The sequence below is a fragment of the Octopus sinensis genome, linkage group LG22 (assembly GCF_006345805.1).
Source record: "Octopus sinensis linkage group LG22, ASM634580v1, whole genome shotgun sequence".
NCBI lineage: Eukaryota > Metazoa > Mollusca > Cephalopoda > Octopoda > Octopodidae > Octopus > Octopus sinensis.
The window spans coordinates 28,090,119-28,102,618 of record NC_043018.1 but is presented as its reverse complement, the minus strand read 5'-3'; the positions used below and the strand labels follow the sequence as shown (position 1 = coordinate 28,102,618).

Below are 12,500 nucleotides of genomic sequence, written 5' to 3'. Positions count from 1 at the left end.
ACCCTAAAAGAGATTGAAATGCAATAGATCGATAGTAGGGTCATAATTATGGGTGACAATTTCATATGACACCGCTAGAAAAAACTGCCGTTCAAACCGAAAAGATCCCATTCGGAAACCTGCCCTGTGCGGCGTGTTTCCCGATTTTTAAATTTGTTTTCGGCTTTTCTAAGCCATTTTCTGTTTTGAGCATGGCGTCTTCAAGCCATGAAGTCGTCGTTGAAAAGAACGCTGGTCTCCTTGACAACGCTTACGACAGTGATTTCCCTACCCTGCCTTCCCCACAGCTTCATGAAGGGGGAGAAGGGGAGAAGCAACACAGGTGCAGGTGTGAGCATTGGACGCCAACACCGCCGCCACCGACACACGAAAAAATTAGAAGAACCCAGACGACAGCTTCACAGTCAACTACGGACAACTCTGGGATCTTTTCACTTTCGTAGCCTGATTTGTCAAATTTTTCCTACTTAACCAAACAATTTGAAACTTCGTATACTGGTAGAATGTGTCAAAAGAAAACTTAATTGTAAACCAGAATGAAAACGGAATTGTAATTTCTAAGTTTAACATTGTTTAATAATTAGAATTTTAACCAATAGTATTCGGTCTTTCGGCTTGATATTATTTACTCCGTCTCAATAGACGTAAACGGCTATTTTGCAGACGTATTTAACATCACCGTATTCCTTCAGTTTCTATTCACATTTTTTCAATATATTATTAACTAACTTATATATTAAACTTATATATTATATAACTAACTTAGTTTTTGTAAATTTTCGTATATATTTTGTGATCTTTATTTCTTACTTTATTCGTGTAACTTTTATTTCGTGTAACTTTTATTTCTGTAACTTTTATTTCTGTAACTTTTTATCTTTGGCAATCTTTCGTATGTGTGTGTATGTATGTGTGTGTGTGTATGTATGTATGGCCGATTCAGTGTTTACATTATTTCGAGTTAAAACGAAAGATTACCTTTGCTATGTAGAAAATAATGAGGTTGACTCAATGGAATAATGACAGTGATCGAAGATATAGACAAAATTTTTTTTGGTAATCTTTCGTTTTAACTCGAAATAATGTAAACACTGAATCGGCCATACATACATACACACACACACATACATACACACATACATACATACACACACACACATACATAGATACATGCACACACACATACATGCATACATACATATACACATACACCGAGTAAAAAATTTCAGTTATCTCTCTCTTTCACACATTACTCTCTCTGTCTCTTCACACACACTAACAGAAGTACTTCGCTTACACAACATACTTTCTGTCTCCCACACCCCATCAAACACACACACACGCACACAAAACACAGACCTACGCACAGCTGTCTACGTCACAAAATAGCTTTCTACGTCACACTAAGATAATGCAGTAAATTATTTCAAATGAAAACAAACAATATGATTGGTTAAAATTCGCAGATTTAATATACGTTTAAAGTCATAAAATAGATTTTTCTCAAATAAACAAGTTGGAACTAGTGTTTTCTTTTGAGACACTCTACCAGTATACGAAGTTTCAAATTATTTAGTTAACTAGAAAAATCTGCCCTCAGGCTACGAAAGTGAAAAGATCCCAGCTCTGCCACAAACATCAGCATTGCTTATTTTGGGTGTTTTTTCGCACCCCACCCTTCCTCGAAAAGAAAAATACTACATTGGATTTGTCCCCTCGGATCTTTTCGGTTTGAACGGCAGTTTTTAACATAATTTCCACGTAACTAAAAAATTTTAACTTCGTATACTGGTAGAATGTGTTTATAAAACATTTTTTTCTTGGCTTTATTGAGAAAATTCCATATGTTATAACATATTTCCACTTTAAAATCGAGCATTTTGGCATTTTTAACCAATCGCTCACCTCCATTTGGGGTGAAAAGATTCCTTGCTGTATGAATATGCCCCTCGTTTAAGAAACAGATTGGGTTTATTTACATTTGCGAAGAAAAAAATATACCCTTCTCCTACCCCTAACCCTAATCCAAAAATAGATTGAAATGCAATAGATCGATACCAGGACCATAATTATGGGTGACAATTTCATTTGACACCGCTAGAAAAAATCCCATTTTCCGTAGCAGTGTCGTATGAAATTGTCACCCATAATTATGGCCCTGGTATCGAGCTATTGCATTTCAATCTATTTTAGGATTAGGGTTAGGGTTAGGGTTAGGGGTGGGGGAACGGTATCTTTTTTTCTTCGCAAATGTAAATAAACCCAATCTGTTTCTTAAACGAGGGGCATATTCATACGGCACGGTATGTTTTGACTACAAATGGACGTATTTGATTGGTTAAAATTGCCAAAATGCTCGATTTTATAGTGGAAATATGTTACAAACTATAGAATTTACTCAATAAAACCAAGAAAAAATGATGTTTTATAAACACATTCTACCAGTATACGAAGTTTAAAAGTGTTTAGTTAACAGGAAATTGTGCTGACATCTGCCGTTGAAAAGGAAAAGATCCGAAAATTCTATAGTTTGTAAAATATTTGTTGTTTTTTTTCTTCAATTTCTGCAATTTCAACCAATCAGTGACGTCTATTGAGTTAAAAAGCATTCTGTGCCGTATGAATATGTCCCTCGTTTAAGAAACAGAGTGGGTTTATTTACATTTCTGAAGAAAAAAAAGATACCCTTCCCCACCCCTAACCCTAACCCTAACACTAAAGCAGATTGAAATGCAATAGATCGATTCTAGGGTCATAATTATGGGTGACAATTTCATATGACACCGCTAGAAAAAACTGCCGTTCAAACCTAAAAGATCCTCTTCTGAAACATATCGGTTTCAAATTTTGGCACAAGGCCAGCAATTTTCGAGGAGGGGTAAGTCGATTACCTCGTCTCCAGCGTTCAACTAGTACAAAGTCAAACTCGGTAGAATTTGAAATCAGAAGAACGGACGAAATACTACCAAGGACTTTGTCCGACATTCTAACGACACTGCGTGCAAGCCGCTCTAATCTGCCGAAACATATTAAGAACAAGTATAATGCACTTCGTTTCGATTTTTGCTGTTTGCCGCGTATATGACGATTTGTTAGATTCAGTAACCCAGAGTGCCTTTGGCTAACGAGACAGAACGATGTCGAAACACTGGGTGACCTAGGGTTTCCTTATGCTAATGAATCGAGTGTGTTATGGACATACATTCGCCTTAAAGAAGTTGTTCTCCTTTGACGAAATACAGCAGTAGTTAGCACATTCTCGTTCGATTCTTCCGGAACGTATTAAGAAAATGCAAGTCACTGAAATATAGTAAACAAGGACAGACAAAGGGATTAAATCGATTATATTGACCCCAGTGCGTAACCGGTACTTAATTTATCGACCCCGAAAGGATGAAAGGCAAAGTCGACCTCGGTGGAATTTGAACTCAGAACGTAGCGGAAGACGAAATACCTATTTCTATTTCTTTACTACCCACAAGGGACTAAACACAGAGGAGACAAAGACAGAACGTAACGGCAGACGAAATACCTATTTCCTTATTACCCACAAGGGACTAAACATAGAGGGGACAAACAAGGACAGACATAGATATTAAGTCGATTATATCGAATCCAGTGCGTAACTGGTATTTAATTTATCGACCCCGAAAAGATGAAAGGCAAAGTCGACCTCGGAGGAATTTGAACTCAGAACGTAACGGCAGACGATATACCGCTAAGCATTTCGCCCGGCGTGCTAACGTTTCTGCCAGCTCGCCGCTTTGAACTTAGAATATTAAGAACCGGAAGAAATGACACAAAGCATGTGCTAATGGTTCCGTAATCTTGCTGCCATTTTTTTGTACTTGGGAAAGTGAAAAAAAAATGAATAAATAGTAGGTTCTGAAGTGTTGAAATTAATTCTTTTTTACAATTATACCTACCATATTGTGGAAAGACGTGGCTCCTTTTTTGCAGATTATTATTGGACCTACGAGCCCGGAGTTCATATCTCTCAAAAAATTCACTCCTGATTGATAAGGAAAAACCTTGCATGAAGGGTCACGTGTTCCTAAGAATGGTGCTTCAAAAACGTAAAGTTGTGTTTTCCCAGGTTGTGTCAGCAAACCGTTTACTTCTGCAAATAAACAATGAGTTTACAGTTGAAAAGAAGTCAAGTCCACAGCTGTTAGTGCTTACACAATCCTAAGTAATGACAGCGTTACATAAGTACCTCACTAGCAAATATTGTCAACGGTGTTATTATTAGCTCATTATATGTCAGATTTATAAATAAAACAACTATTCCTGTGGCAACACTAATTAAAATTTTAGCAAATTACCACCAACATCACAATCTTTTCTAGTTTGTCTATATCTCTCTTTTACTCTTTTACTTGTTTCAGTCATTTGACTGCGGCCATGCTGGAGCACCGCCTTTAATCGAGCAAATCAACCCCGGGACTTATTCTTTGTAAGCCCAGTAATCGAGCAACTCGCCCCCGGGACTTATTCTTTGTAAGCCCAGTACTTATTCTATCGGTCTCTTTTGACGAATCGCTAAGTGACGAAGACATAAACACACCAGCATCGGTTATCAAGCAATGCTAGGGGGACAAACACAAACATACACGCACACATATATATACAAATATACATATATAAATATACGACGGGCTTCTTTCAGTTTCCGTCTACCAAATCCACTCACAAGGCTTTGGTCGGCCCGAGGCTATAGAAGAAGACACTTGCCCAAGGTGCCACGCAGTGGGACTGAACCCGAAACCATGTGGTTGGTAAACAAACTACTTACCACACAGCCACTCCTGCGCTAGATTCCTAAACAAATACAACGTCTAAAGTCTAGAGAATGAACGATATAGAAGTTCAGTTGAGCCACTGCACTCAACTGGTACAGATTATTATAAATCCAAAAGTATGAAAGACGAAATCGAACTCGGGGCTAGGATTAACCCGATAGCCTGCATATTATTCTGTTCTTGTTTATTCACTTTGTTTTGATTTAATTACGGGCATTAATTTGTAGGTTTTGGGATGATGCGATTATTTATTTTTAGAAAGAACATTATAGGGTAGGTGCGAGAAGCTGGAATGGTCAGTTTGAACATGAAGCAGGTAGAATATTTTGGCAGGATATGACCAGTTCAAATGCTAAAAAGTCAACACCGCTTACAATGGTAGTCACCGATGGTTCACCATGCTCTATTCTTAAAATGTTAGTTATGCGGCGAGCTGGCAGAAACGTTAGCACGCCGGGCGAAATGCTTAGCAGTATTTCGTCTGCCGCTCCGTTCTCAGTTCAAATTCCACCAAAGTACCAGTTACGCACTGTGGTCGATATAATCGACTTAATCCGTTTGTTTGTCCTCTCTGTGTTTAGCCCCTTGTGAGTAGTAAAGTTCATCCTTTCGGGGTTGATAAATTAAGTACCAGTTACGCACTGGGGTCGATATAATCGATTTAATCCGTTTGTCTGTCCTTGTTTGTCCTCTTTGTGTTTAGCCCCTCGTGGGTAGTAAAGAAATAGATATTTCGTCTGCCGCTACGTTCTGAGTTCAAATTCCGCCGAGGTGGACTTTGCCTTTCATCCTTTCATTATCGATAAAATGAGTAACAGTTGAGCACTTGGATCGATGTAATCGACTTGCCCCTACCCCCAAAATTGCTGGCCTCGTGCCAAAAGTTGACTGTGTGGTAAGCAGGTTGCTAACCAACAACATGGTTCCAGGTTCAGTCGCATTACGTGGCAAATTAGGCAAGTGCTTTGGGTTGTCCAAAACCTTGTGAGATGATTTGGTAGACGGATACTGAAATATATATATATATATGTGTGTGTGTGTGTGTGTATAAGAATGAAAAATAAGAGTATATAAATACTCATTTACTTGTTTCAGTCATTTGACTGCGGCCATGCTGGAGCACCGCCTTTAGTCGAGCAAATCAACCCCGGGACTTATTCTTTGTAAGCCAGTAATCGAGCAACTCGCCCCCGGGACTTATTCTTTGTAAGCCCAGTACTTATTCTATCGGTCTCTTTTGACGAATCGCTAAGTGACGAAGACATAAACACACCAGCATCGGTTATCAAGCAATGCTAGGGGGACAAACACAAACATACACGCACACATATATATACAAATATACATATATAAATATACGACGGGCTTCTTTCAGTTTCCGTCTACCAAATCCACTCACAAGGCTTTGGTCGGCCCGAGGCTATAGAAGAAGACACTTGCCCAAGGTGCCACGCAGTGGGACTGAACCCGAAACCATGTGGTTGGTAAACAAACTACTTACCACACAGCCACTCCTGCGCTAGATTCCTAAACAAATACAACGTCTAAAGTCTAGAGAATGAACGATATAGAAGTTCAGTTGAGCCACTGCACTCAACTGGTACAGATTATTATAAATCCAAAAGTATGAAAGACGAAATCGAACTCGGGGCTAGGATTAACCCGATAGCCTGCAGATTTTTCTGTTCTTGTTTATTCACTTTGTTTTGATTTAATTACGGGCATTAATTTGTAGGTTTTGGGATTTCGATGATGCGATTATTTATTTTTAGAAAGAACATTATAGGGTAGGTGCGAGAAGCTGGAATGGTCAGTTTGAACATGAAGCAGTAGAATATTTTGGCAGGATATGACCAGTTCAAATGCTAAAAAGTCAACACCGCTTACAATGGTAGTCACCGATGGTTCACCATGCTCTATTCTTAAAATGTTAGTTATGCGGCGAGCTGGCAGAAACGTTAGCACGCCGGGCGAAATGCTTAGCAGTATTTCGTCTGCCGCTCCGTTCTCAGTTCAATTCCACCAAAGTACCAGTTACGCACTGTGGTCGATATAATCGACTTAATCCGTTTGTTTGTCCTCTCTGTGTTTAGCCCCTTGTGAGTAGTAAAGTTCATCCTTTCGGGGTTGATAAATTAAGTACCAGTTACGCACTGGGGTCGATATAATCGATTTAATCCGTTTGTCTGTCCTTGTTTGTCCTCTTTGTGTTTAGCCCCTCGTGGGTAGTAAAGAAATAGATATTTCGTCTGCCGCTACGTTCTGAGTTCAAATTCCGCCGAGGTGGACTTTGCCTTTCATCCTTTCATTATCGATAAAATGAGTAACAGTTGAGCACTTGGATCGATGTAATCGACTTGCCCCTACCCCCAAAATTGCTGGCCTCGTGCCAAAAGTTGACTGTGTGGTAAGCAGGTTGCTAACCAACAACATGGTTCCAGGTTCAGTCGCATTACGTGGCAAATTAGGCAAGTGCTTTGGGTTGTCCAAAACCTTGTGAGATGATTTGGTAGACGGATACTGAAATATATATATATATATGTGTGTGTGTGTGTGTGTATAAGAATGAAAAATAAGAGTATATAAATACTCATTTACTTGTTTCAGTCATTTGACTGCGGCCATGCTGGAGCACCGCCTTTAGTCGAGCAAATCAACCCCGGGACTTATTCTTTGTAAGCCCAGTAATTATTCTATCGGTCTTTTTTGACGAACCGCTAAGTGACGGGGACGTAAACACACCAGCATCGGTTGTCAAGCAATGCTAGGGGAACAAACAATGACACACAAACACGCACACACATATATATATATATATACATATATACGACAGGCTTCTTTCAGTTTCCGTCTACCAAATCCACTCACAAGGCATTGGTCAGCCCGGGGCTATAGCAGAAGACACTTGCCCAAGATGCCACGCAGTGGGACTGAACCCAGAACCATGTGGTTGGTAAGCGAGTTACTCACCACACAGCCACTAGATAGATGGATAGATAGATAGATAAGAATAAAAGCATAAAGAATGCTATAGAAGTACATAGTGTGAGAATTGTATCTGTATTAATAATCTCGACCGATTTAGTGTTTTGCTTTAATTTATTTCAGTAGCTGTTATGCCGTGTCTAGAATCCCTTTACTTTGTATATGAAGTCATATGAACGGATGACCATATTGCTTCAGTTCTTTGTTTTTTTGTTTTGTTTTTTGTTTTTTTGCCCGTTCTTAGTCTTCAAATAAACTTGGTTCACTATGTAATATTAGGTTCAAATTTTGGCACAAGGATAATAATTTCGAAGGAAGGAGTAAGTCAATTACATCATCCTCAGTTTTCATCTGGTACTTATTTTATCGATCCCGAAAGACGAAAGGCAAAGTCAGCCTCGGCAGTATTAGAACTCAGAAAGTATAGATGGACGAAATGCCTTTAAGCAAGGCCAGCAATTTTGGGGGAGGGGCTAAGTTGATTACATTGACCCCAGTGTTCAACTGCTACTTATTTTATCGATCCCCAAAATATGAAATGCAAAGTCGGCCTCGGCAAGATTTGAACTCAGAACCTAAAGACGGATTAAATGCCGCTAAGCAATTTGCTTGCCGTGCAAACGATTCTGCCAGCTCGACACCCTATCCACAATCAAATTGAAGATAATAATAATCCTTTTATTAAATAATCACCATTCAGTGTCACCGGAGATTCCCATAGCGACTATTATTTTTTTGATGTCGATTTTGCCTTTCATCCTATCGGGATCGATAAAATTATTTCCCATTGGACACTGGGGTTGATGTGAACTGCTATCACTTCCACCATCAAAATTTCTGGCCTTGTGCCAAAATATGAAAATCATTATTACTTCTTTTATGGAGCCTCGCATTACTGTGTTATTGTTGTCGTTGTTTGTTCCTTCTCGAGCGATGCCTGGTTCATAAGGGCCGGTTTACCCGGTTTCTTTGGCGTATAGGTTCCCCACCTGGACAGGATGCTGGCCCGTCGCAAGTGAGCCACTAGGTGCAGGAGGAAAGGGTCAGGGAAAATTGTGTTGAAAGAGTCAGCAGAAGTTCAACAATACCTTCTGCCGGAGCCGCGTGGAACTTTAGGTGTTTCTCTAATAAACACATACATCGCCCGGTCTGTGATTCGAACCAGCGATCCCTCGACTGCGAAGTCCGCTGCTCTAACCACTAGGACATGTGACTCCACTCACATTACTGTGGATCAAACTAAATTACTCGAATTTTAGGAAATGTACGGAACTGATGATTCTTTGTATTTCTTGGATGGTTTTCACTTTGAATTAATAAAATCTAAGATAGGATCTTGTAAGAAGGGTGAAAGTCACTGTCATCTCCATCTTTGGAGCGCTTTTTTGTGAAAAAGAAACTATGAAGGCACATACAATCTGGAAATATAATCTATAGAGAAAAATCATATATAAATTTTTTAAATCCATTTGCAGAGATGTTATGATGGCCGTTTAAACACTTTGTCTGCCATGAGAAACACCGGTGATCCTGCGGTACAGATAGAAAATAATATTCGTTCAGTACAGCATGAGTCACGGGTAATACCCAACCTATAAATCAATGTGGTGGTTTATATAGTGAACTGGAATATATATGCTGTTAAAAGATTGAAAAAAAGTGTATAATTTCTAACAAAATGAGAGCGCTGCAATTAATGGAAAGATGGCGCAAAATGGGTTTGGTAGACAAAGTGTTAAACCCAGTACTTTAAGAGACACTATCTTCTAGGTAACTCTGTTTATTCTGTCAATGCACGAACTGTAATCTTAATTAAATATTAATTTTATTTTGATTAGGTCACAAGCCTCAGTATCCTCGAGTAGAACACTTTTCATATTGTCGATGGTTGTTTTCAAACATTCCGGTGATATTAAAGGATTAATGCCAATAAAGTTGTTTGCAACCTTCATCTCCTTATACTTATGTGTGTGTGTGGATACACAGGTTGTCCCAACCTCAGGTAATGTACGTAAATATATAACATTGCTCAAGGGGGATGCATTAGACTACATTCAGTAGTGAACCTGATGGCACGTGGACTTGTTATTTTCAATGATGCGTATATTAACCGATTCACTACAGTAATCCCTCGTCATATCGCGGTTCACCTGATCTTTTGTCGATTCCTCCCTACAGTTATTTTGCATTTATAATAAAATAAATATATACAAATATAAAAATTATATATATATATATATATATATATATATATATATATTAGAAGAAATGAGGTACTCAGAAGATCGGATGGTTTATATTTACAGATATTTATTTGTATATAAATTTTTTATATATATATCATATCACTTAGATCATTAGCGCTTTCTCCCATTCTAGTGGGGTTTTCAAATCAAACTAAGTTCCTGGAACACAGGAACTTAGTTTGATTTGAAAACCCCACTAGAATGGGAGAAAGCGCTAATACATGATCTAAGTTATATGATATATAAAAAATGTAATATACAAATAAATATCTGTAAATATAAACCATCCGATCTTCTGTGTACCTCATCTCTTCTAAGAGAAGTAGAAACAGTACTGTATTATATATATATATATATATATATATATATATATATATATATATAATACAGTACTGTTTCTACTTCATGGACTTTCACCAGCGATAGTCGAGGGACGACTGAATTACATATGGCGGGTTTTCCATCGCGATTTCGACTATAAAAATTCAATTGTTCACCCAACTTAAAGCCTGGCTCATTAAAGTAGTAAGTGGATGTATATTTGGCAGTTACGAGCAACCTTAACATAATTTCTAAGCGAAATCTGCGTTAGGTAATGTGATAAGGATTGACGTTTGCAGTGGAGGCACAATCTATTCGGGTACCCTCCCATCTGCCTAGTTTTCACGCAAGGTTTCGGTCGACCCAGGCTATGATAAAAGGATGTGCCCAAACTTTCATGCAATTAGATTAATCACTCTTAACCTCTTAACCACTTTTAGCATTTGTATTCACAGACATCGATGCACACAAGCACTAATTCTAAATTATTCGGAATTATGCTAAATTTACAATAATTCTTATGCTATAAACATTGTATTCACAATTCTTATGATCCCATTCTTTTGTTCTGCTTCGTAATTAATTTTAATTGTAAATGAAGTATTTTAAGGCAAACATGTTACAGAGAGATGTGGTTTAATGGAGGACTACCTTATGACGACTGTCTTAAGTAATTCATAAATTTTACTCTTTAGTTCTAAATTATTTTAATAGCAATGATCCCACTCTTAGAAAACATGGAAGCTAACACCCTCACTAACCAGTGCTGGTACCAAGTTTCTAATAATATTATAGCAAATTTTGGTGTCGAACCTATTTGGAGAGTGACTAATTCTGAGACCGTTTGTCGAAACTGTGACTATCAAATCATGTCTGCGTACGAACGCCATGAAAGAGCAACAGATTATTAAGTGTTTTGTCCGACACTCTAGCTTAATAACTTTAAAAACAAAAGGATGTTGGCTAAAATATTCCTATGTGTATACTTCTAGTTAAAATCCACTTGATGGCCAAGGCTGGCACGGTTTTGATAATAAAGTTGTTCGATCAGAACAAAAACTAAAGAACCAAAACAAAGGCAATAAATTTGAATTAAACTGAAAAACCAACATTTATAGGCACAGGCGTGGTTGTGTAGTAAGAATTTGCTTCTCAAACACATGGTTCCGGGTTCAATCTCACTGTGTGGCACCTTAGGCAAGTGTCTTGGATCAACCAAAGCCTTGTGAGTAAATGTAGTCGAAGAAACCCATCGTGTATATATATATATATATATACATACATACATACATACATACATACATATATACACTTACATATATACATACATACATATATCTCTGTGTGTGTGTTTGTGTGTGTATAAATGCCTTTGTGTCTGTTTGTTCCCTCTATCCACTGCTTGACAACCGGTGTTGCTGTGTTTATGTCTCCGTAACTTAGCGTTTCGGCACAAAGATCCTCATTGAAAAAGTGCCTCCTACTTTGAAAATAAATAAATACTAGGGTTCATTTATTCGACTAAAATCCTTCAAGGTGGTGCCCCAGCATGGCCTAAGCCTAACGATTGAAGCAAATCAAAAACAAAAAGAAAAAAAGAAAAAAGATTACCTTCACTATCAAAATGTTTCTGATGATGGTCCTTGGTGCGATAGAATGTTCCTTCTAAATCTTTGCTATAAAGAGTGCCGTGGGGTACGAACGAATAGGGGCGCGAAGCCATATTTTTCAGGTAGACCTCAACTCTCTCACCTTCTTTTACTCTAATGACGGGACCCAAGAATCCAAGATGGGTTTCCTTCTTATCTCGAGTTACTTTAGTCTTGTACGAACGATCGGCATATTCAAAGTAAAGCGCTTTCTTGTAGCGCCGACCGATTCTGTCAGGTTTCGCAGCGTAGACTTGTGCGGAAATGCTAGAACGTGTAAAACATTTAAAAATGGAATAGATTACAAATGCGAATGATATTACCAAGCACACACACATACAAACACACGCATATATATATATATATTATATATATATATATATATATATATATCGGAATGACGTCAAACAGCTTTAAGTCCCGTTGGTACGCCCACACACACTCGTTCCGGCGACCGGATAAATCCAACCAAATACCCTCGCCGCCCACATCTTGTA

At 38.3% G+C, this 12,500-nt stretch overlaps 1 protein-coding gene across 1 annotated transcript in view; it reads right to left on the bottom strand.

The window, feature by feature from the left end:
• LOC115223140 (hephaestin-like protein) overlaps positions 1-12,500 on the bottom strand; it is a 44,442-nt gene that overhangs the window by 13,603 nt on the left and 18,339 nt on the right. Inside the window, exons 3-4 of the mRNA XM_036512116.1 lie at positions 11,966-12,270; positions 3,927-4,120 (exon numbers count right to left, since the gene is read on the bottom strand). Of these exons, the coding sequence (XP_036368009.1) occupies positions 3,927-4,120; positions 11,966-12,270 (499 nt within the window). The remainder of the gene's footprint in view (positions 1-3,926; positions 4,121-11,965; positions 12,271-12,500) is intronic.